Source organism: Phaseolus vulgaris, chromosome 7, assembly GCF_000499845.2.
Source record: "Phaseolus vulgaris cultivar G19833 chromosome 7, P. vulgaris v2.0, whole genome shotgun sequence".
In the NCBI taxonomy this organism is placed as follows: domain Eukaryota; kingdom Viridiplantae; phylum Streptophyta; class Magnoliopsida; order Fabales; family Fabaceae; genus Phaseolus; species Phaseolus vulgaris.
Window position 1 is genome coordinate 3,558,826 of NC_023753.2, and position 25,235 is coordinate 3,584,060.

Here is a 25,235-nt window from a genome sequence, read left to right on the forward strand (position 1 = left end):
TGTTTGAAGTTGTCTATAATATTCGTTGTGTTTGAAGTGAAATGCAATCATGACAGCATAGCAAAGATGCAACTCAGAACCTTCCGTTTAAGAAACGTACCATAATCAAATTAAAACTTCTGGGACAATTGTTTAATTTTCATGTACAAAAGTTTGTGTTTCTGAATTGAAAATATACGGAGTTCGGTACGATGTTTCCCCTACTCTGGAAGAAAAAAGAATGAAAACTACAAAAATGTGTAACTATTGCAAAGATAACTTTGTTTGGAAGCAATATTGAGCAATGAACCTAGTTTATAAATTACAAGTCTTTGTAGATAGAAGTCGTTATCACCAAAATCAAAGAGACGATTTTTAAGCAATCGTAAACAGTTAGCGTGAGGACTGGTATTTGGGATTGAAAAAGAAGAAAAACAGGAATGCACTCCAACCACAAAGCAATATGAGCCCTATTACCTGCCACAATTGCGGCTTCACTAACGTTGTCCTTTTTAATGTGCCACGTCCTGCTAAACTTGTATCCATGTTTTTTTTCAGTAACTCATAAAATTTCTCCATACGTTTGCATTATTAACTTTATAAAGATTGTGTTTTTCAAATTTGCCAACTAGATCAAGAGCACTCGTTGCTGCTGGACTAACTATTTTGCTACTATTTGTTCGCAATCGATTGGATACATCTGTGTCCCTCCCTATCTAATCTTGAGTTGTAAAGGATTAACTGGATTCCATTAGTTAGTTGATCAACAATACACGTTGACTTTTGTACAAGTTTCTTTTTAATGCTGTGCCGAAAATTGAGGGGGAAGTACAACATTTATGTTTGACTAGTCAGGGTCATTTTATTTTATTTTTATCATTCAAGAAAGACTGCAGTAGATATACCAAGAAAAAAGGAGGGAATAAAAAAATGAAAAGTAGCAAAGTCCATTGTTAGAGAACAAACCTGCACACTCAAATTCATATTTTGCACCTGAGCCGACTTAAGGGTGTTTATCAATTTCCATTTACTTTTAACGGGAATAAAGACATATCAATAGGAAAGCATATTGACAGTGACCTGTACCCAACAATAAGCTAGCGTTTCACAACATTTTACATTTAGTTTTTGGTGTTTACTTGGAAGAAGTGCAACAGTAGAAATGAAAAAAAAAACCGAAGAAATTCTTCTTTTCAAAATGGCCATCAGGAATCACGCTGGAGGATTGGGATAGACTTTGGGCTTTGGCTTCACCTCAATCTCGTTTACACTACGAACGAAAATAGCATCTGGTTCGTTGTTGCTGTAAAATGTAATGAACAAAGTTACTTAAAACTAGCTCGTATAAGAGATACAGATAATTAGATACAGAACATACCTTTTAGGTCCTTCTTCGAATGTGTAACTTGAGGCAACAGCCAACAAGCGTCCATCTCTGCTAAACGAGAGTGCGGCAACGCTAGTTGGATATTTTGAGTACTAGGAAGAGAAAACGGCAATTTAGTAACTTCATTAATTACATCAAGAAAATTTGGTCACTCAATTTACCCAAAGCAAAAAGGAATAAAACCTGGTATAGCCTCTTCTTATTGTTTCCGTCCCATACGTTAACATACCCATCACAACCTCCCGTGGCAAATGTGCCATATCTGCAGACATTTTTATAAGGTGTTCGTCAAAATAACGACTAAGTCAACATATGAGTTGATAATCCTAATATGCGTAGATGACGACAACATTTAATTCCAAACTCCATCAAACGGGTGTCACAACATTTCATCTTTGGAGCTCTTGAAATTCTAAGGATATGAAAGAAAGGAAACAGAACTTTCATCTACCACATGTATTATGATCAAACTACATGTGAAGAAATCAATTCCATCTACTTAAAATGAAAAATAACTAAACAAGAATTTTGTCTTAATATAAAAATGGTGACTCTAAGGTTCCCCCACCTAGTAAAGTCCTGGGGGATAGATGTGTGCAAACTAGCTAAAATTCCACAAGTGGAAATACTGTTTCTCAATATTTAAAATTATGACCTCCAAGTCGCAACGGAGCCATTAAGAATTTTTTTAATGTAATTTTTATTTTTATTTCTGTTTCTCAACAGGATCCTTGAATGATACATGCTACAGCTATTGACACTGTAAATCCTAGAGAAACAACTAAGCAAGCAATTTAAAATACTTGTTAAAGTGTCGCAATTCATGGAGATGATAAAATCCAGGTGACAGAGCACTCACATGGGGTGGAATGCAATTGCATTTACAGGATAGACTATGTCCCTTCCAGCTTCCGATTTTCTGTGACACTTGAAAGCATATCTGCATGAAGGTTAGGCAGATTTCATTAATAGCTAGAAGTTAGTGAAGATATACTGTTTTCCATATGCACTGAAATACTATCATCTATGTGGACATGAAGTTCAAAATAATCACATAACATTAGTATTAGAAAGGGAGAACATAGACGTGTAGAGAAATGGATACTTTTTTGCTTGGCTAGCTTCTGAGAGGTCAAAGAATTCCATTGCAACCCGGCCCTCAACAGAACTAAGTGCATATCCTGCACAAAGCAGTTATATTTGAGTACGAAGGGTAACAACTATCTTGGCTAAGAAACAAAAGAAATCAGTGTGTCATCTTCAGAAATATAAACGAGTGAGAATTGTAGCCACCAATTAAAGTTCACCTGTTCCATTAGGGTAACAGCGAACACATCTGGTTTGATATTTTAATGAAGATTCTCTCTTTTGCTCAGGTTGAGACATGTTTCTCAAATCATAGATATTAACATGTCTTCCAGCTGTTGCTACAACCAGGCGATGTCCAACCAGTGAGAGAGAGTACACACGCTCAGGTTGCGGATATGTCCCAACTAGTGTGCGCTCCTGCCCACTGGCGCCTCTAGGGTCCCAGCATTTCAGGGTTTTGTCCCAACTACCTGTGATCAATTGGCCTACAGTGACAGAAAAGATACAGGTAAATACTTTTAGAGTAATGAATAAAGTGACATTGTAACACAGGTGAAATGAGGTCAGAATTATAGAGATAGAGAGAAGAGACCTGCAGCATACGAATACTCAACACAACGAACAGGTGCATCGTGCCTCCCCAAAATATCCTCTTTATTGGAGCTGAAGAAAAGCCTGGAGCATGATAAGATAAATGATGAGTTACTTTCCCTCTACTTAGAGATGAATGTCATCTTTCCGCTTAGAAATGTTCAAAATACACTTTATTTCCCCTTTTTTAGAAATTACATTTCCCTCTCCATCATTGGGATTAAATGTCCTAAATTTTAATCCATTCTAAGTGTAAACCAATCCCATTAAGTGGTAACCAGCAACTACAAACAAGCCTCTCCCAAGGGGTGTTTTCTTGATGCAACTTCTAAAAAGTCACTGACTGACAATTAATTTTGAACTTCGTACTGTCAAAAATTTGGAATTTAGAAGATTAAAAATGTCGTTTTATATACAAACAATTGCGGCGGGGTTGGAACCTAACTAATAATCTTCATCTCATTTTCTGAAGTCCCAAAACGGATAGTTGGAATTCAAAACTAACTAACGGTATGGAAAGTCACGAAATATAAATTTTTTACGATCCACTAAATGTGAAGCATATTAATCTCTCCAAAAAAACTGATCTTCCAAAGTAAATAGTAAAGAAACGTAATTTCCAATGTCATGGGCAATTTACTTCGAACATAACATTACCAAATATTGGACCTCACAATATAAAACCAAGTCTCAACCCCACAATTCATATTTTCACTTCATCTTTTGAAGCATTAAAGCCAACAGTCGGGACTCAAAAAAACCTAACCAATGATATTGAGAGTCACGAGAAGAGAAAAATCGAGAGCAAGCGATTAGCATAACTCACATCAATGCATCGTAAACAAAGTAATCATATAAAGAAAAGAAAAATGAGATGTAATGTAATTTCAGGATATAAGAAAGAAAAAAAAAATGAAATTTAGTAACCAGGTAGAAGGAACAACAAAACTAGGTTACAAACTCAACAACAACATAAGTAGGTAAATTCGAATTTGAAGAGAGTGAGTGAGTGACTGACTGACCGTCTAACAGTGTTGTCGGCGGAGGCACTGAAACCGGAGGAATCGTCGTGGAAGCAGCAATCGAGAACGGGACCAGCGTGCATGAACTCTCCTCTCAAGACATTGGCGCTGGCATCATACAGGCGCACACTCTGAAGCGCAGAAACAGCAACGAAGGTAATGAAATTGATAGCATACATAACATAACACAGGAAGTAAGTAATTGAGAAGTGAGAAAGTGGAGCATGCATAGCATACATACCTTGTCCCATGAGGAGACCAAGAGATTATCGCTGTGGTTTGAGAATCGGAGATTGGTTATGCCGTCCGATGGAGGATTCGACAACTCTCGCCCCGTCGCGGCGGGAACCGCAGATGCCATGTCTGGGATTGGTTGAAATTTGAAAAGTTTTGGGGGTGGGAAGGGGAAGATTCAAAATTGAATAGACCAACGCAGCGAGAAGCGGGTGACCTAATCAAATTTCAAAAAACAAAACCGTTCCCTTTCCATTTCTCATTTTCAATGTAAATCATTGCCTGAATTATATATATATTTTTCAAATTTAATCTGATTTTTTTTATCTTCTAAATTTTTTTATCATGCAGATTGTTTTCACCCGTTTTTTTTTTTGTCAAATAAGAAACAATTTTTTTTGTTTCATTATATTACAAAAATATTCAATTTTTTTCAATTTAATCATATTATTAGAATCTAAATCCTAAAATTTCTTACCTATAACCATGTAAAACAAAAACAAAATATCAGCATTTCTAAAAATTAAACATGGCCACAATACATATTATAGTAAGAGATACATATTATAGTAAAATGTGTTATGGATTATCCAATTCAAAAATATTACTGGATTTGAAAATATCTTTCGAATTCTGTAATTCAAAATTGAATTTAAAAAAAAAATTATTTCAGATTGTAGATTCCAGGGCATAAATAGAAAAAATAACATTTTTACAAAATACATTTTTTAAAAATAAAATAGTTTGTATATTTGACACATGGGGTGTCCAAAGAAGCTATGCAGGTGCAAGAAGAAGCACCCTAAAATTTATAATAAATGAAACAGCAGCCCATCTACTCGGCCCGGCCCATAATTTATGGTTTATTTTTCTGAACCTGTTCTGATTCTTCATTCTTATATTAGTATCAACACAAAACAGCAATAATTTCATTGAATCAGCCTTGTGTTGTGTTGTGCCTTTAGTCTTCTCTTCAATTTTCCATTTCCAAATCCACCTTTATCAATCCCTCAATATAATGCTAATCTGCAAATAAACGTTGCATGGTTTTGATAGTTTCTTTGTAAGTTGGTTTGATGAAAATGAAATCCAAAACTCTCATGTCAAACCACCCAATTCTCCAGAAGTTGCAAAAATGTCACAGCCTCAACACCCTTAAGCAAGTCCATGCTCTAATGGTAGCAACTGGTCTTTCACTCCAGACATACTATCTAAGTCACCTTCTTAACACATCCTCCAAATTTTCCTCAACCTATGCAATTACCATCTTTAACTCTATCCCAAGCCCAACAGTTTTCCTCTACAATACACTCATTTCTTCATTCACTCGTCACACTCACCAAATTCATCTAGCCTTCTCACTTTATAACCAGATTCTCACCCACAAGACCCTTCACCCCAATAGCTTCACTTTTCCCTCCCTCTTCAAAGCTTGTGGCTTTCGTCCTTGGCTCCAACATGGTCCTCCCCTCCATGCCCATGTTTTCAAATTCCTTCAACCCCCTTATGACCATTTTGTAAAAAATTCATTGCTCAATTTCTATGCCAAATATGGAAAATTGTGTGTGTCTAGATTTTTGTTCAGTCAAATCAGTGAACCTGACCTGGCCACATGGAATACAATGTTGGCTGCCTACGCACAAAGTGCAAGTCATGTTAGTTACTCAACAAGTTTTCAAGATGCTGATATGTCCTTAGAGGCATTGTATTTGTTCAGGGACATGCAGTTGTCTCAGAGAAAGCCTAATGAAGTCACACTTGTGGCATTGATCAGTGCATGTTCTAATTTGGGTGCACTGAGTCAGGGTGCTTGGGCACATGGTTATGTGCTAAGGAACAATCTTGAACTGAATCGATTTGTGGGAACTGCGCTGGTGGATATGTATTCTAAATGTGGCTGTCTGAATCTAGCATGCCAATTGTTTGATCAGCTGTCTGAAAGGGACACGTTTTGCTACACTGCCATGATTGGGGGGTTTGCAGTTCATGGTCATGGGGGTCAGGCACTTGAACTGTATAGAAAGATGAAACTTGAGGGCCTAGTTCCTGGTGATGCAACTATTGTAGTTACTATGTTTGCCTGCTCTCATGGTGGATTGGTAGAGGAGGGCCTCGAAATTTTCGAGTCCATGAAGGGTGTTCACGGAATAGAGCCAAAACTTGAGCATTACGGATGCTTAATCGATCTTCTTGGTCGAGCTGGGAGATTAAAGGAGGCAAAGGAGAGGTTACAAGCTATGCCCATGAAACCGAATGCAATTTTGTGGAGGTCTTTACTTGGTGCAGCAAAACTTCATGGCAACATAGAGATGGGGGAAGCTGCTCTCAAACACTTAATAGAGCTAGAACCAGAAACAAGTGGAAACTATGTGCTTATGTCTAATATGTATGCTAGCATTGGTCGGTGGAATGATGTGAAGAGAGTGAGGATGCAGATGAAAGATCGTGGTGTTGACAAGTTGCCTGGATTTAGCATAGTGGATATTAATGGTGCCATGCATGAATTTCTCACCGGTGACAAAGCTCATCCATTTTCAAAAGAAATATATTTGAAGATCGGGGACATCAATAGAAGATTACAAGAATATGGTCACAAACCAAGAACATCAGAAGTTTTGCTTGATGTAGAAGAAGAAGATAAGGAAGATGTCCTTTCTTACCACAGTGAAAGGCTAGCTATAGCGTTTGCACTAATAGCATCTCCTTCAAGTTTGCCTATAAGAATTATAAAAAACTTAAGAGTTTGTGGGGATTGCCATGCTATTACCAAGGTAATATCAATGGCATATAAAAGAGATATCATTGTTAGAGATCGAAATCGGTTTCACCATTTTAAGGACGGGAGTTGTTCTTGTCTAGACTACTGGTGATACCTTGCTCACCTTACAACAAAATATATACCTGAAAGAAACTTGCAATTTGTTACATTAATGTAAAAATTCACCGAAATGAGTGTAGTTTTTTGTTTAGCAGATGACATGAGAACAACTTCCATAAGCTCCTATTAGTTTAATTTGTTTGAAAATTAATTTTGAGTTCTTTATTTCTGTAGTATATATACTTAACATTTCATTAACTGAAGCTTAATTTCAATAAGATATAGGAAAGCACATGTCCATCTCATCTTTGTTCAATATTTTCACAGTTATCATGGAAGGGATGATATACCATCTGGGAAAACTCATCCAATGCATCATGTCTGATTTCATTATATTGATTAATGAAGAGTGCTCAACGAGTCAATATTTATGTTGTACAGCATTGCTTCTTTTCTGGTATTGTACTTTAGCAACTCTACCAGTGATCGCAGTTCCAACCAATGCAACCAAGGTCTCAGAAGGCCGTGCACATCAAAGATGGACTCCACAATAGTCTTTCTCATTTCAACCCTCCATCAGGTGAAATTTCTTACCATGACTTTTAAGTGATGACTGTGAGACTAAAATAATATAATTGTGATAAAAAAATGTAATTAAGCAAACGAATGAAAAATCTGAATTCTTACATTTCTGCAATTGAAGTTAGAGTTTCAAAGTTTGAATATAAAAATTTTACACTGATTCATATGGATTTATTTTCTGACTCTTTGCATATGTAAAAAATAATTTAACTAAAATGCACACACAATGTAAAAGTTTCTTTCTTTTATCATCTAATAATAAATTGTCATCTATAATCTATGATAAATTTGTTGAATTTTATTTTTTTATAATATATGTTTTAAAAATATATCTTTGATTTTTTTTTTTTCAATTGGTTGAAAGTGTACAGTTTTTTAATAGAACTAAAGTCTTTATCTTTTTTCCAAATCAAAAGAATAATCTTTTTTCCATTCTACTGTTTTTAAAAACTCAAGCGGATTCACTCTTTTTCCTACAAATGTACAAAGATTTGAAGTTTTTTTCTTTAATAACTAACAAAGTGTTTTATTTATTTAATTTTCGAAATATTAAAGTCTAAATTTGTTTAGTTTTACATTGCACTAAACATGTATTTATTTATATATTATTTCTAATATTAAATTATTTTTGGTAAAATAATATTAAAGTTTTTATTAAAAAATTTGATAATGTTAAAATGTAAACTTGAATTGATTTAAATAAGAAAAAGACTATACACTACAATAGATATTGTTGTTGTTGGAATTTTCTCTTCATAATATACATCTTATTTAGTACAGTGCAGGTAAAACTTTAAATATAAGTTTACTCCTTTGAGCAAACTAATAACTCAAATTTCAGTAATTAATATTTTTCACAATTCAAGGTTACAACATTTCAAAAGTGGTGAAACCGATCTCGATCTCTAGTTATAATATGATATCTTTTTTATTATGCCACTAACATTAGCTTGATAAAAGCATTTCAATCCCCACAAACACAGTTAAGGTTATTTATATCTCTATTATAAGGTATCATAAGAATAGTGTAAGGAGGTTTCTTTGACTTTGAGGAGCACAATCCTGTGGTTTACGTCCCAAATAGGAGGTCTCTGATTCCTGAGAGGTTGTCCCCACACGTTGCTTCTTTGCCTGGTGACACAATATTCCACCTCCAACCATCACTCTCTCAGTTACATGGTGTTCATCTGCACTACTCAAGAAGTGAGGGAGTGGGGTCAACTCAGCACCACCTCGGAGCACTTTCTCCACACCCATTTGGCACAGCTGCCAGTTCCCAGTCCACAACAGCCCCACTGCTCCATTCACTGGATTTATAGTACGCCCCACTGCTTCATAAAGCAGTGACTGAAACAAAGCTGTCAGTGCCACATACACACACCACAGGTCACAACTTTTTCTCCCAACTTCTTCAAAACACACCCAAAGTCAAATAAATTGCATACAATTACAGCTCCTCATCAATCATGCTATGGTCTATTATAGTAGATACTGCAGTTATAGTGAAAATTGTGCATAAGAATTTGTTTACTTCTTGCATCTGAAAGTATAACTATATCTCATCTTAATTTAACGGAACCAGGTTTAACAAATGGTTATTGTAATTTAAAATATTTATAAATAGCATGAGCAATACTACTCTTTAACACACTTTTAATTTTGAATACACATTTTATCTTACTTCTTATTTAATTACTACCTCTCCTAGTTTTGGAGTTTTTCAAAAATTTAAACATACTGTATGTTAAAAAGAAAACATGTTGATGGCACTTCTTATGTAAAATTACTTCAATTTGGACACTGGCTGTGGTGCCGATTATTTAGAAAAGATAAAACAATTGGTTATGTGGAACTGGATGGCCTATAATATTATGATATCTTCCTAGCTTTAGCTAGCTATTTGAGATTAGTGATGCAAAAACATCTTTGGTAGGAATTGCTTAGGGGTTCTTAACCTTAAGAACTAGTTCTTATGTAAGAATACTCATAAATTTACTTAAGAATTGTAAAATAACTGTTGAACCTGTTTTAAGTTTTTAAAAGATTGTACTGTTGGATATTTTCTAAGAAAATTACAAGAACAGAAATCATGTATCCCCATTTATACCATATATACCTTGGTAACTGTTTTTCATGCATGCATAGATAGGGTTACATTGCATACCGGATCTTTGGTTGGCAGGTACGGAGGAAAGGAAAGACATGAGCGCAGCACGGCCAAAGAACTTGGCCACAAAGAGGGTGGCGTGAGCTTGGGCTTGTGGGTTCTCTATCCATTGTAGGCAATGTCGTAGCATGCAGTTCTCACTGCAACCCTTTCTGAGAACACGACAACCATTGCAGCTCATCTTTTTCTTCTTTTGATCCACTCTACAACAATCTTACTATGAATCAACTAGACTGGGACAGTGAGTGTGTAGGAATAATATATCTTATTAAATGGATAGCTACCTTGCTAGTCTTACAGAAGCAGAAAAGATGCAGGTTTTATATATATGGAAGAAGAAAGGTGAGTTGGGCATATATAAAGTGAGTGTGGGAACATGCATGCATCATCAATTAATCAACCAACCTTGTTCACATTTGTTTATTAATATAGTATATAATATTAGAATAACGTTACTTGTAGGTAATTTTATATCATATAAATTCAACCATGGTTGAGTTACTAATGGGTAGGGTCTTGTGGAAACAATGCGTGGCTAGATAGTATTCCAAAGAAACGGGTGTTCTCTCGGCCTGCTCAGGTTCTCCGCAGATGTTGGAATTTCTCCATAGTTGGATTCCAATCAACGTATGTATTTTTCCAACCATCATGTTCTTGCTTGATTCCCCATTCAGATCAATGTGAATGGAAGCTCCGGTATCCTCTTGAATATAGTGATTGGTTATAGTTTATTCTATGATATGACAATGTTGCAAGATTTATCTCCTATTCAACGCTTTCCCATGTGCTTTTCAAAGTTAGCTAGTGAGGTGAGGGTGTAACTTAAGACATTTTTACATTTTGATTTTCAAACTTGCTTGTTCGTCTATAGAGCTTGATTCCAATTGATTAAAAATGTAGAGTGAGGTTTGATGATGCCTGCCACAAGGATGATAATGATTAAGCTGGCGTATAAAGCTACACATAGGCATTGGATGTTATGGTCAGAAGTTGGATACGTGGCAATTGGCATCTTTATCCGAAATGGACCACATCTCCATCCACATGAAAAGAGTTTGGCGTATTTCCCAACAAAATTAATGTCTGTGGAGAATGGGATTCCAATTAGGTTAATCTTTAGCAGCTAAGACTTCGGCCTTATATACATGCATCTTATGCGGTTAAAGGACTCCACCATAGTTCCAAATTGCTGTGATATTTAATTTGAGGGGCAGGACCCATTATATCCCCTGCATATTATTAATACTAATAATTAGGTTCGATTAGGCCCTACACATTTCAAAACTAGTTTGTGAAAGAGAGGGACTAGTATTGGTGTATCTTCATCATAAACACAAGCTATGTAGATATGTCCCTTCAATGCATCAGGAAGACAAATGGAATTTGGGCAATATTATTATTACTTCCTTATAGGCACCTCTCAATGAATTTGACCTTTTTTGTTGAATCTACCATCAGCTGAAGTTGGAAAGAAGGCCCTTCTCCATCCCTTCAATTCAACACTTCATACTTGTGTACAATATTAAATAACCTTTTCTTCACAATGATGTCTGTTTTTTTTTCATTTTTCTTATCTTGATCAATATTCTGTGTGTAACAAGTAACCATTCCTACGGCTTTGATCTTAACATTTGGCACTCCTTTGTAATAAACGAATCTTGCTTTATAGGTTTTGGAGTATAGCTTATGAAGCTGACCACAACTTGTGACAGAAACGATAGGTTATTAAAAGGCACTTTAGCATAGTAACTATTTGGTGGCATTAGTAATATTTATTAGAGTTTGATTAAACTAGCTGCCGCGGCACAATTAACTGGCCTAAGGAGTAACCTTGACTTTATTAATATACTATTACTAATCTAATCCTCAAAGATTGCTATGCGATTAATGGGTGCCGGATTACAATTAATTTTCAATGTTTGTGACGTGCATTTTAAAGCATGCTTCTGTGGATTTTAGGGGAATAAGTTTGTTTCTTCTGATATATGTTGGATAAACAGCTCACCTAATGTCACTTGGATTAATTTAATTTTATCATTCCATTTAAAAATTATACTTTTTTTTTCTAAACCCTCCCTTATTATTATGATCTTCTTAAAATAAAGTCATTAAAACTACTACCAAATCATTAAAATACATCTCAATCAAATGAAGACATTTTGACAAAGTTTATGAAATGATAAAATATTTAAAATCAGCTTGTATTTTTTGTTTATATTCAAGATTTAAGAAATAGTATATGCTGGAAGTCTCACTGTGGATTACAAGCACTAATTCCCTTCTTCCATATTGAAATAAATAAGAGTGAATCTCTAAAGATTCCACAAGTGGACTTTAAATTATATGCAAAAAACACTGGTTTGACTTCAAACTAGAATAATGGATCACAAGTTTGCAGGTCCACAAAATGTTAATGCATGTGTCATCTGCCAACCTCTCAGATCCCCCCAAAATAATAGCTTTATTTTAAATACCAGACGAATCTACTTCTAGTCGCAAATCTTGGGTAGCAAACTCAAAAGTTATTCAAATATTGGGTACGAAATAATAATAGACCATGAGGTCTTGTCAGTATTTCAGCAAAACACATGGCAGTAACGGATAACACTTGATTATAGTGGTAAGTGGTAAATATCCATTCATTCCATCAGTTACCTTGAAAAAGTTACTCAGAAAAGGAGTGTGGTCATAATATTGGGATATTTCAATCTCAAGGAAGTGCGAAGGGCAGCTTAAAAACTTATGATAGGATAGATGTTTGGATTACATGATTCCCATTCTTCACAATTCTACTGTTTTAAACTATATTTACTCTACTCAATATAGAAGATATAAACCACTAGTGTTGGAATCTTGTCATAGTGAACTAGTAATAAAAAGAAAAAGAAAAGAAGCAATAATAGAAAATCCAACAAAACGAACCAAACTACTTTCAGGAAACTGAATGTCTCCTATTTCTGGAAGGAGTAGACTTGGCTTCTTCTGGGTTAGCAGAACTAATACTCTCTGATGAGTCTGAGCCACTATTTTCCCCTTGACCCCCTTTGCTGGCCCAAAGCTTTATGAAAGACCTTTTTGACTTCAGCAACCCTTTCATCTTGCCAATGACAGCTTTGTCCATGCTGGGTTTTATATCTCCATCTTTGTCATTGTTTCCAACTCCATTGCTCAGCCTCAATGATGCAAGTTCCTTTCTTAATGCCTTCAGTTCCTCAGCTGTGGCCACAGCATCCAACTCATCTTCTGGGTTAGTTGTCCCTGACCTTGAGCTTCCATTGGATTCATTGTTCAAGTCTTTGATTCCTCTAGGTATGTCAGGAGTGCTAGTGCCGGATGATGCAGCAGTCCTTAACTGCTCAAAATATAGTACCTGCACAACTACACGCAATGGTAGTCTCTCGTTTTGCACTGCATGCAAGCATGCGTCAACTGATAGCTTTCTACAATCCATCAGCTTGCATATCCTCTTCTTTTCGCCTTTGCTGATCCCAGGGTGCTCCTGTGGTGTTTAAAAATTAGAAATGAATTAGTTACCTCCACATACAACTTGCAAAAGAGTTATGTTAAAATATTACTGCATATTGAGTACATAAATTTCCTATATGGGTAATACCAGAGTGTGGATGCTCACTCTATTAAAGCCAAAATGAAAAGGCAAATTGAATAAAATAATTCATTTTGAGAACAGTTACCTTCAGATATGTGTCAATAGCCCTGTAAAGGCCATCATGAGCTGGACGAGAGATGCTAGACACTAACTCAGCAAGATTAACAAAATCAGACAAAGGTAAGTTGGGATCTTTCGCAATTTCAGCAAGGTATCCATCTATGAGTTTTGCAACCATCAGCTTGGAAGCATCTGATAAAATCCCCGGTTTTCTTATTCCATCAAGTTCACCACCCGCAGCTGATTCAATCTCAACATTATAATCTTTCATAAAAAATTCTGTAACAATGTTTTGTACTATACTAACATCATACAAAGTAGCATCTCCATCTGGTGCTTGAATCAAAATATCAGTTACAGAAGCCTCCTCCAGCTGCTGCCCAATTCTCTTTACTAGCTCTTCTTTAGTTCTATCTCCTGATTCTACAAAAATGGCAGCTTTCAATAACTTGAGTAAGAACCTACAAGGAACACTGCCCTTCTCAGTAGGCAACAGCCGCACAATAGTTTCAACTACTACACGATGCTTTGATACATCCCCACACTGGATCATACCCTTGCTGAAATTTGGCAATCTTCTGTAAGCATATGCTTTCAAAGCTTCGCCAATCACTTCATTGGATTGAACTGCCTTGGATTTAATATTTGTAATCACAGACTTGTACAAATCAACTTCAAGCTCGCATAAATCTTCTACCCACCAGTCTTTTGGCACCAGTCGAGTTCTGAGTCCATTCTGGTTTGACTCAATCCCATTTTCCTCAGGAAGCTTCTTCCGATTATAGGTGTAGGACCAGTCAACTTTGGATACATCAACACATGCCTTATTTGCAATTGAATCAACGCAATGACTGACAACCTTTAGGTCCTCAACCAAGGGTAACATAGACTTTGAAGTCTGAAGAAGGATGATTGAATCCTTCCAACTACGGAAAATGCTAGAGCTAAGGAAAACATCAATCTTGTAAACGAGGTTCCCTTTCTCAATGGTCTCATGCATTCCAAGATACTCTGCTGCACACCGAGTTGCTATTACATTGTAAGCATTGAGGGTAACAGTCATGCCATAGCAAAACTTAGCACATATTTCAAAGGTACTTGCACCACCAGGAATATCAGAAATCTGAACTTCATCTAAATTTTCTTCATTGTTGAGGGAGATTAATGTCTGTAAGTGAGAACTCTTTGACAGGAGAGGAAACTGCACATCAAAGGATTTGGTATATCAGTAATATAAAATAAAAACTTGCAGCCAAATTTACTTAACTGTTTATTTCGAAGTTGTAATTAATATGAGCCAGTTTCCTCAACCTCTACAGTGACTTTCGAGTAATTGTGGCCCAACCAGGTTCTTTGTAAATCTAACTGAGTTTAAACTCAACAAAAGAAACTAAAACTGTTCAATTCAGCCTTAGATAGCGAAGTTAACATAGGTCAGTAATAGCCCTTACAGGTTCTGCTCCCTATCATAGAGCAATGTAGACAAGTGGTTTACCAATTGAAATTTTTGTTTTTTTTTTACTGTGAGCCCTTTAGGTACATGCTAAAAATAAAATAAAAATGACCAATTTACTTGATAAAACAAGACCAAACCCCCCTAAGTATCTTGAAAATTCAAAACCCATACTGAACAAAAGCTTTTTTTGTTCTTTTATGTGTCCTGCTGGAAATGAACATCGAAGAGTGAACCATCCTCATGTTACAATAATATAATGGGAACATATTATCAAAGTAAATAATTTTGTCGGTAATTGTCCAGAAATTGCCATAAATAATTGAAATTTGACACTCATAGAAATCATTAAATGCCAATATGGAAATTCTCAGCAGGAGACTAGATAAGTTTACTGGGCTGAATCATACCTTATGTAAATAAAACTTGATGTCTCCTACACTAACAACAATATCTGACGCCAACTCACTTGCCACATACCTGCACAAGAAATGCACCATGAGAAATACTGTCTGAAAGGTTGCATAAAATGAAAAAATAAAAGCCAGAAAAGTATGGGACTGGGTTAAAAAATTATTGAAAATCTAAAACTTTTAATTTTCTTTTTCTTTTATGCTCTTTTTAAATGTCTTATTCAGCATCACAAGTGGATTAAACAAACTCAGTTAATGATTTGATGTTCAAATTCCAGGCTCAATATGCGAAATCTTATTGTATGTAGTTTTTTCAATGTGCCATACTTATCATTGGTAAAACCTTTGTTTATATAAAGCGGATATCCAACTAATATATAATGGCTTCTGAAAAGCTCGTTCTAACACCACGAAACTTTGCAAATAGCTTCTTCTCAGAGCAATGGATTCAGGATGAGAGCTAATTGGCTTCTTTCAGGATACTTTTCTACATACTTGATGCAGTTACGCAGCAAATGATGTTGTGTGCTGTAGTTAATAGGATATGTGACTCGGTGACTGATTGTGTTCCAAATTTTGGTTGATGTAGATCAATATTGCTTCTAAAACAAGACTAAGAAAGTGATGTTGAAAATTATTTAGCCAGTATATTATAAAATTAACGTAATTTGCATATGACAATACCAAGAAAACAGTTTCAGAGAATATAGAAAATGCAAGTGGATATTGTTTAGTTCTTTCATATCAGTCATATAAAAGAATAACAATAATTTGAATAAATAATTGGATAAATTGTACTGTGTAACAACAATGCACCTACAAACAGTAGTTATAGGAGTAAATGGAGAAAAATAAGATAGAAAGATAATTAAGCCATCAAAGGAATGTATGAGTCCTAGCTAGGTCGGCCACCAAAGATGCCATAGGTCAATAGCTATCAGGTACAGGGCATGATTATTATTGATATGTCTAATATTTAATCAGCTACATTTCCCAACATTATCTTTTTGCGTGTTTTTTTACTTATACCATTTTGAAAGCTAGAAATCATTTACAATTACGAATAGTAAAAGAGTAAAGTTGTTGCCCCAATTAAAAAAAGGAAGAAGATGAAGGAATGAAACTGAAAACATCTACTCAGTCACTGAAAAGCTCCTTGAAGAATGAAGTACATGTACATAAGGGGAAATCATGACTGATAGGAACTGTCAAATTCTTACTTAGTGTGTTGGATTAGCTACATGGTGAGAAATAATTAATTAATTTTTCATAGTGGAGGTAAAGTAATAAAATAGTTCCCTCTACTTTTTCATGGTATCACCATGATTTTGTAGAGTATAATTGATTCTTGTATGTTATCCAAACACTATCAATTATCCACCTTCAAAGCAAACTATAGGAACAAAAGAAAGAACCTGCTGACACTTATCAGCTTGTGTAAATTTATTTATATATGTTAAAAAGGAAAAAAAGGGAACATCAACACATCAAGAAGAGCAATTTGCATCTCAAATAAAACATCATCAGCTAATAAAGATAAAACATAATCTCACCTTGCATTGTTCCCATCAGTCTGAAAGGTATCAGGCTTGGATCCAAGCTTCATGAACTTCATCTTGACAGTATAAGATCTTCTTCCTCTCAGCTGAGGCCGAGTCGATCGAAACAACAAAAAACAGATTTCACTGCTACTCAGTAGCTGATCTCTAAATCCAATAAATCGTAGATAGCCCCAATAAACATCCCAACATATATAGCAGCCAAAATCTGCCCAGAAAAGGAAAGAGGAGACAAGCCCAGGTCTGAGGGTCAACTCACACTAAGATTTATCCAAGTTTATTTGTTGGGTTAAGAGAGAAAAGGAAGGTTTGTAGAGCAGCAAGGTTAAATAGTGCAGAGTGTGAGCGAATCTTTACAGCAAACAAGGCAGAAGGTGAATGAATAATGAGAGATGAGAGAGTCCAATTTTTTAAGCAAAGGTTCTCTTAAATGGGAAGAGACTCCACCAAGAGATTGTTTCCTTGGTCGGCGGCAAAGCCCACGGAGCCCGGGCGCACCGAGTCAGCTCAGGGGACATAGCCAACAGAGTGTTAACACTAAACAATTATCAAACCAGAGACACAAATCTGACTCCACCTCACTTTCTCATATTTCTTTATCTTTCACTTTCTGTTTCTTAGTTTTTTAAAAGCCAATAAAGATTCACACCAACGACACCTCTTGTGCCCTCAAAGCTCCAAGTTCCAAATCCAGCATCGATTTATATATCTATATCTCTATACTTGCAGTGCTTTTGTTTTCTTTTTTTTCTCCTTTTTTTATATGGTTGAAGTTTGAAAACCTGCAACTGAAAACAGCATCTCGGTATCAGTTGAAAAAACCACCAAAACCGTAGACAACAAGAATCTTTTGCCAAGTATGGAATAAATGAAGAAGATCACGAATATGGAGTTATTATAGTAATGAACAATCATACATCAGCTACTTGCAAGAATATATCATAAACAAACTTGGGCTGCTAAAATCTGAGGAATCCACCAGAATGTATCACAGAAATCTAGTAAAATAATGAAGGCAAGATCATAACTTTATGCTGTTTGGTGCTGTGAAACTCTCAGCCACACATGAAGAAATATGCCCTAGATCAACTTGCAAATCACAATGACAAGCACCAAACTTCACTCTCCGTGTAGTTCCCAACATCACCCAACACCCCATTTTTTTTAAAACCCATAATATATAGATAAACAACTACACGCATTGCCAAAAAAATACCTCCAATAATCACACACCCCTTTTGTTAAATTTAGAAAGAAAAAATCTTTTTTTTCTAGAGAAAAACAGTAAAAGAATATCGAACACGACATATCCAGATATGAAGCTGATGGTAACAAAAATAAAGGTAAAGCGAGAGAATGGTAAACCAAGATTTTACACCTGAATCACAGTGGCAAGAGACTCACAAGCAGTGGGAGTTCAATAGAAGACGGACAAGACAAATGGTGCAGTGCAACAGGTGTTGTTGCTGTGCATGACAGTGTGTTTGTTTGTTATGGAGTCAGGAGCACCAAACTGAGTTTCAAGTTCCAACTTTCAACACAGCCACGGAAGCCAGAAGCTGAAGGAGAAAAACACACAAAAAAAAGGACAAAGTAAAAAGAAAAAGAACAATCAAGCAGAGACTGAGGTGAAGCGGTTTCTTTTTCTCATGTGTTTGTAACTCAAAATACAGAAAATGCCAAAGTGTTAAGAAACAAAGGTTGTGTTGTGTCTAGCAGCCTTGAACATTGCCACTTTGTTACACTTTTCCTAATGCATTTTGGTCTTTGATTTTAGGTGAGAAAGTGTGTAGACACCATTCAATTTCTGGGGTGCACGTTGCTGAGTTGTGCACGCCAAAACTGACACTTCAGCTTTCTCTTTTGCATCCCTTCAATAACACGAACTTCTATACATACTATAGTATAGTATGGTAGTATAGTAGTAAATGGACCTGTCATTAAATGGCTCAGTTCTGTTCATCTTCGCTTCTGCTGTGTTCTGATCAAAGGCCTTGTTGTGTAGTGTGCAGCCAACTCAGTCCTAATCCTCCACCCTTTCATTTTCATCATCACTCACCTCTTTTTCCTTAGTGGACAGTTGGCATTGCCACCACTTCCAATTTTTCTTCTTACTCACTTTAAAACAATTCATCAAACACTTCAAATACACTATTTAAAATTTTGAGCTTTAGACACAATTTAGTGACACCTGCTAAAAGTTTTATATTCTCTATTCCATTAAACATTATTATCATTCATATAGATTTTATAATAATTATTGTAAAAGAAATTATCGTATATAAAATATTACTTATATTTCTTACTTTTCTGATAAAAACTTAAACATTAAAAAGATAGAACAAATAAAATATTTTAATTGATTTCTCTCTTTTTCTTTTACTTTTTTTTTCTCTTAAGTTGGAAAAAAATCAATTATGGTTATTTGATAAAAAAATAATTGTTTTTTAAATATACTTTTTCAATTAAATATACGATCACTTAAATTTTGTTTGATAAAAGTAATTAATTTTTCTATTTAATGGCATTGTGTTAAAAGAAAATGATTATACTTTTTATAATGCCACAAAGAAATACGTTATAATTTTTTTATTTCATTTTAAATACATGTATCCATATAATTAAATTTACAACTTAATGTAAGATTAGTTCTCAAAAATACAATTTAATGTCAACTTGATTATTTTTTACAGTTTAATGACAACAAAATTCTCACAAAATTAAACAATATATAGAACATAATTTTGTACCTTTTTTATATTCAGGACTAAATATAAAACATTCATTTAAAATAACTATTTTACTCATTTAATATTACTTAAACTAAGACAAACTGATTGCTTAACTAAATATTCCTGAAATATAACAACAAAAATACTGTTTATTTTCATTCATGAGTAATGTTATAAAACACACTTTTCTAACAAAATATAAATTTAAAATTATCAATATCATATATATTAATAAATGAATTTTAAATCTAATTATTTAAAACACATGATGTTAAATTTGTAGGATACAAATTCACTAAAAAAAAGACATTAACATTAACTACTTTGACATTTTTTCACAATGCAAAGGTCACCACTATTAAACAATTTTTACTATTGTTGCAGCAAATCAATGGTGATGTTCATTAATTGCTCCTACTCAATGAAACCAAGTTTGCAAACTTAAAAGGAATCAATTTTTGGGTTCAAATAAATAAGTAGACAATATTTTGCTAAACTTTTATCTCTATTTATTAACAAATTGGATTTACTTAATCTTTCTAGTTACACTTCTGCTTGTAGAACTACTCATTTTTTTTTAATGATTTCATTATTGCAAGAAAAATCTATATAAAATCCATGATACCAAGAATTTTTGACAAAAAAATCTAAATTTGTGACCATAGGGTTCTCAAATTTGAAGTTTTGCAATCTGAAAAAAAATAAAAAATAAATATATATATATATATATATATATATATTTGTTAAAGAAAATGTACTATAGAAATACTTTAAGAAAGAGGTATCTTCACGATTAAACCTTATTAACATGAATAAGCAAAATGTTAGTAAATTTGTATCCACGAGTATATTACATCAATTTTATCATGTGAAAACTTTTTTTTTCTAATGATGTATTATATTCTGAAGTCATCGATCCAAACACATCAAATTATGGTGCATTCCACAAATTTTTTCTACAATTTTCACAATTTTATTATGATTACATTGCTGATAACATAAAGAAGGGGAATAGCCTCTTTTTAAAAGATAATTTGACTTAGATAAAGATAATTTTGAATCGAAATTATATAATAATGTTAGAAACTGTTTTAGGAATTGTTTATCAAATCTCTCTTTATTTTTTATCAACTAATAATTTTTATTAAACTTACAAACTTCACATCTAAAGTATACTTCAACATAAAGAGATATATGTTGATATATAAGTGAAAAATAATTTTCACATTGCATGCTAGTTTATGAAATAATCAAAATTATAGTATGATATCAAAATTTATGTAACAATCAATAGTTTTTAAATGTTCAGTTTTTGACATAAAGAAATGTATTATAAAATTACTCTTAATCTTTTAAATTGATTTTGTAATTCTATATTGTAAATGGTAATAAAAAGGAAGGAACATTAAAAGGGGTTTGATTTATTGTAGTTCCAGAATGAACGGTACTATGCTAGACTTTCACATATGGAAGCAGACATATACAACAGATAACTTATAATTGAAGAAATAAGTGTTCAAAAAGTTTAATAAAACTTTCATTGGTTTCAAAAAGTGAAGTCAATCTGCCAATAAACTTGAACAAAACTGGTTGGTAGCAATTAATTAATGGTACACAAAAGTTTCAACTCCAATATTTATTGACCTAATTTTGCCCTAGTTCAGAGGCTGTTGACCATATAAATGCTAGATTTCTAATAAGTGGAAACATTACTTAATATTGATAAGTGTATGTGGAAAAACATCAATTTAACGGATACAAAATTTAAAATTATTTCATTTCAATAAAAAATTTATTTTTCAGATCTAGTTGTAATTTGTTACAGGATTGTAAACATACCATCGATTTTTCTTATTAACAATAAATAAATAAATAAAATAAAACGAGATACTTCAGAAATGTCTCAATCTTTATACGAAAATTCATACTAAATTTCTTAACATCCAATCAACTGGGATTCAACATACTCTATAAAACATCGGAGTGATATAGACATGACAAGACTGATATATACATGATTATATCATAATACAATTACACCATCATTCCAAAATACGTTCTCACAAAATAAGATAAAATAAATACCACCATACACTCTTATCCAACAACTGAATAAGATATTTGTTACCAAGTATAAGTAACTCAAACACTCAAGACCATAAATATCAAACCAAACCTACAAAAAAAAATTGCGAAAACCAAAAACCTACATTGAATCACATAAAAACTTACAAACTTGATCAAAACGTTAAACATAAATCACTTAACATCAATTTCTCAAATACCTCATATAATATAAAGGTTCTAAAGATCAATCCAAATAAGAGAAATCAGCAAATAATAAAAATGTGTTGCATCCAATTGAAAGTAAGAAATGAGCACATTGTACTATAGAAGAACTAAAGAATATATGATATTCCCATTTGAACACATCCCAATAATAGTGCTACTCTGCTACATTTCTTTAAAGCATGTACATCTCACCTCACTCATGCACATGTTTAGGTCCCCCCATTCCTTTTTCTTCTTTTCCCTAAAGTCTTCAAAACTGCCTAAACTAAACTCACTCTTACACATGCTGCTCACTCTATCACCACAATTTCTAAATATTCCTCTTTCAAATCTTTTTTAGGTATATTCCTTCGCCCACACTTGATTCCTCCAATTTTCAGACTAGTTCTTCAAACTCACTGTATTCTCCTCAGATTCCCAATCAGATTAGTCAACGCCCAGTGCATAGAGTGTTGGAATACCATCCAATCGCATTACTCCCTTTAATTTCGGCTTAATAAAGATTGTCTAAACACTTTCTTTTAACTTGTTAACTTTTGGATAAAATGTAGTACAAGTGCCACACCACACCCATATGGTTTCCTTGCCAGAAATCCGTTTCTATTAGACTAATGTTTAGGAGAAATAAGGAAAGAAAAATAACTTGATTTGTGACAGTGATGGCTACCAATACCATGCATTCTGCGTAGAAAATGTCAACTCTATATCAAACTAAAGTATATACTAAGTTTGTGTGGTAATATAATATAATATCTTGGAGGGAATATTAAAAAGTGGAATTTAAATTTATTAGAAAATGGAATTTAAGTTTAAGTTAACTTCATAAATTCGATTTATAAGGTAAGGTTTACACCCACTTATATATTATTAATTGTTTTAACTGAGTGTGACAGTCGGGACACAACCTCCTAAATAAGTTCGAGCTGCTCCTTCTGCAGCACTTCCAGCCTTAGCTCAAAATTCCTTATGTTTGCTGCGGAAGTGCGAATGTATTTGTCTGCAGCAATTGAATCTACTGCTTGAATATTCCTTAAAAATAAATTGAGAGTTTTTCGACGGTTAGTCGATGTGAGATCTCTAACACACTTGTTCACGTCGAAAGTGACATCTTGTGCACTAGACAACATATCATAGGTGGTATAATAACGGTCCGATAACGGGTTGTCTGATAAGTCCAACAAACTCTCATTAGGATAGGCTCAGAATGACTCTAATACCATATTATGAAGTATTAAGAAGTGGACTTTAAACTTAACTTTACCTTATAAAATCGACTAATAAGGCGAGGAACCTCACAAAATCGACAACTGGCTTATAAGGTGAGGAACCTTATAAAATCGACTTATAAGATAAAATTTTATAACACTTTATATTATGAGATTTCCTTTTATAATCAATATTGGATCGACAACAAGAAAAAAGATTTGTAAGGTGAGGTGGGAGACAGCATAATCATAATAGAGTACCTGTAACGGTTTAATGCTGCAGATTTTGCGCATAACCTCTGAGATCTTAGCTGCTGCTGCTGCTACTTCATTTCCTTTCGAAATAATTTAACAGCGATTGCATTCAGAAACTCATCATGCACAAACAACACCCACTTTAAGAAATTTGTAAGCAAATTTAATTCACTTATACTTAGCAGAACTCACATGGCTTAATGACACTTGCTGCATCTATGCTACTAAAAAATAAGAACTAGAATCATACCGTTAGCTAGGTAGAACACATAATTACACATGTTATATCTTCATACTCTAAATCTGGTTAAGAGAAAAATGTGCAAAAATACAATTTCATAAACTTAAATTTTGAATATGTTACTAGAGTGATATAGAGTCTATTCCAACTAGAGTTTATAAAATTGAGTTATGTGTAAAATTATTTTTTAATATTTAGTTTTGAATTGTATCAAATAAATGCAGATATATAATGCACTTGGGAAATGAATCTTCAAAAGTGAAATAAAAGACTCTTAATCAATACAGAACGTTGTAATCCATGGTTAAAATATTGGGCAATGGCTTTTGAGTCTTAGAGTGTGTCAGATGTAGGATCAAAGGGAGTAATCATACAAACTTGTGCAAGGAAATGATACTGTAATTATGGCTGTCATCTTCAATGTTGAGATCCTGCCATATAATGTAATACCGTCTCATTACTTTAAAAGCATCATTGCATGGTAGCATGCGTACGTTCGTCGTTCCTAGCTACTTCCTACACAACATGTTCCCACAAAGCAACATAACGTTTATGTTTTAGAATGGGGTTAGGTCTAGGGAACTATTAGAATTCCTCATTTATTTTTTTTGTCGTTTTATCGGTTCTTACTTTAAATAAACTTCTTTCTCTTTTTTGGAGTTTTTACTTCTCGGTCTTCATATAATCCAGATTCAAATGGTACCTCTAGAGGCACTCCGATGCTCAAGTTAGATTTTATATTCGACACTTAATATTATGAGTAATGTATAATGACGTACCTAATTCTTGGAATTTTTGTTATTTATATTATTTTGATAGACCTTGAGTTAAATTATAGAGATTGGTCATGTTTAGAGATGTATTACCTAACTCTTGATTATTAATTAGATTTATTAATTTTGCTTATACGTAATTGATTGTGTGATGTTGATCGACATAATAATAATCAAATCTGATATATAATACGATTGTGCGAATCTTACCAGTTTTGAAGTTAAAAAATTCCTTTTACGAGTTTTAATGTAGTAAATAAGAAATGGTAATTTTGGAGTAAAAAATAGTTTAAAACTATTCTCTTCACTTGAATCTATAGAGTAAAGATGTGTAACGTGAGGATGTGTGAGTGTGATGGTACGGAGCACAGTATTGAGCTTAGCTTTAAGCGTAATCTCCATTATTTGTGTTGGTGACAGGAATAAGAAAATGAAAGCAATGGTACGATATCAAAAACTGCAAATTCATATGATGCTATCACAAACCATATTAATCACCATTCATGCCAACGAGGTTCAGAATAATATATATAAAACAGAAAAATAAAATAAAAGAGCATTCAACCCATTTAATATGGTATTAGAATTTAAATTTGGTAGTGAAAATTATTATAGCTAATTCATACTAATTTATAAACTATTTATCAATAATAAAAATTAATTCATGAATTAATAATTTTTTTATTTTTAAAATAGTTTTTAATTTAATTACTACAATAACTAATTATTTTTAACCATTAAAATTAGTTTCGACTCACACTATTACATTACGATAA

The 25,235-nt window shown here is 33.7% G+C and overlaps 4 protein-coding genes across 11 annotated transcripts; 1 reads left to right on the forward strand and 3 right to left on the reverse strand.

Annotated features, from left to right (window-relative positions):
* Positions 1–929: 929 nt before the first annotated feature.
* LOC137828488 (mitotic checkpoint protein BUB3.1) lies at positions 930–4,570 on the reverse strand. 2 transcript variants are annotated; one of them, XM_068635099.1, is made up of 9 exons: positions 4,310–4,570; positions 4,069–4,199; positions 3,048–3,130; positions 2,674–2,940; positions 2,472–2,547; positions 2,226–2,306; positions 1,550–1,628; positions 1,358–1,458; positions 930–1,279 (listed from the first exon to the last, which is right to left on the reverse strand). In XM_068635099.1, exons 1-9 carry the CDS (start codon positions 4,427–4,429, stop codon positions 1,192–1,194), a joined length of 1,026 nt encoding a protein of 341 aa, XP_068491200.1. In that variant the 5' UTR covers positions 4,430–4,570; the 3' UTR covers positions 930–1,191. The 2 variants fall into 2 exon arrangements, with proteins under 2 accessions (XP_068491200.1, XP_068491199.1); XM_068635098.1 differs by having other exon boundaries at positions 930–1,282.
* Positions 4,571–5,200: 630 nt separating this feature from the next.
* Positions 5,201–7,762, forward strand: LOC137827799 (pentatricopeptide repeat-containing protein At5g43790). Its single transcript, XM_068634119.1, has 2 exons — positions 5,201–7,073; positions 7,448–7,762. The coding sequence occupies exons 1-2, from the start codon at positions 5,379–5,381 to the stop codon at positions 7,463–7,465; spliced, it is 1,713 nt and encodes a 570-aa protein (XP_068490220.1). The 5' UTR covers positions 5,201–5,378; the 3' UTR covers positions 7,466–7,762.
* A 676-nt stretch (positions 7,763–8,438) lies between these two features.
* On the reverse strand, positions 8,439–10,183 carry LOC137827801 (LOB domain-containing protein 38-like). 2 transcript variants are annotated; one of them, XM_068634127.1, is made up of 2 exons: positions 9,867–10,183; positions 8,439–9,060 (listed from the first exon to the last, which is right to left on the reverse strand). In XM_068634127.1, the coding sequence occupies exons 1-2, from the start codon at positions 10,048–10,050 to the stop codon at positions 8,717–8,719; spliced, it is 528 nt and encodes a 175-aa protein (XP_068490228.1). In that variant the 5' UTR covers positions 10,051–10,183; the 3' UTR covers positions 8,439–8,716. The 2 variants fall into 2 exon arrangements, with proteins under 2 accessions (XP_068490228.1, XP_068490227.1); XM_068634126.1 differs by having other exon boundaries at positions 8,439–9,111; positions 9,867–10,076.
* A 2,396-nt stretch (positions 10,184–12,579) lies between these two features.
* Positions 12,580–19,091, reverse strand: LOC137827800 (phototropic-responsive NPH3 family protein NPY2). Of its 6 annotated transcripts, none has more exons than XM_068634121.1 (5): positions 18,366–19,091; positions 16,956–17,749; positions 15,400–15,469; positions 13,562–14,737; positions 12,580–13,368 (listed from the first exon to the last, which is right to left on the reverse strand). In XM_068634121.1, exons 2-5 carry the CDS (start codon positions 17,015–17,017, stop codon positions 12,802–12,804), a joined length of 1,875 nt encoding a protein of 624 aa, XP_068490222.1. In that variant the 5' UTR covers positions 17,018–17,749; positions 18,366–19,091; the 3' UTR covers positions 12,580–12,801. The 6 variants fall into 6 exon arrangements, with proteins under 6 accessions (XP_068490222.1, XP_068490221.1, XP_068490224.1 ...); XM_068634120.1 differs by having other exon boundaries at positions 18,340–19,091; XM_068634123.1 differs by having other exon boundaries at positions 16,956–17,743; positions 18,340–18,912.
* Between the last annotated feature and the right edge of the window lie 6,144 nt (positions 19,092–25,235).

What these genes read in the sequence shown, in the direction of transcription:
- LOC137828488 (XM_068635098.1), bottom strand. Translation starts at nt 4,429, where the DNA reads ATGGCATCTGCGGTTCCCGCCGCGACGGGGCGAGAGTTGTCGAATCCT. An exon ending in TGGTCTCCTCATGGGACAAG is followed by an intron (nt 4,200 to 4,309) that starts GTATGTATGCTA and finishes TCTGCGCTTCAG; the next exon opens with AGTGTGCGCCTGTATGATGC. An exon ending in TTCGAAGAAGGACCTAAAAG is followed by an intron (nt 1,283 to 1,357) that starts GTATGTTCTGTA and finishes TACATTTTACAG; the next exon opens with CAACAACGAACCAGATGCTA.
- LOC137827799 (XM_068634119.1), top strand. Translation starts at nt 5,379, where the DNA reads ATGAAAATGAAATCCAAAACTCTCATGTCAAACCACCCAATTCTCCAG.
- LOC137827801 (XM_068634126.1), bottom strand. Translation starts at nt 10,050, where the DNA reads ATGAGCTGCAATGGTTGTCGTGTTCTCAGAAAGGGTTGCAGTGAGAAC. An exon ending in ACCTGCCAACCAAAGATCCG is followed by an intron (nt 9,112 to 9,866) that starts GTATGCAATGTA and finishes TGTGTTTTGAAG; the next exon opens with AAGTTGGGAGAAAAAGTTGT.
- LOC137827800 (XM_068634121.1), bottom strand. Translation starts at nt 17,017, where the DNA reads ATGAAGTTCATGAAGCTTGGATCCAAGCCTGATACCTTTCAGACTGAT. An exon ending in ACTGATGGGAACAATGCAAG is followed by an intron (nt 15,470 to 16,955) that starts GTGAGATTATGT and finishes TTTCTTGTGCAG; the next exon opens with GTATGTGGCAAGTGAGTTGG. An exon ending in CTATTGACACATATCTGAAG is followed by an intron (nt 13,369 to 13,561) that starts GTAACTGTTCTC and finishes TAAACACCACAG; the next exon opens with GAGCACCCTGGGATCAGCAA.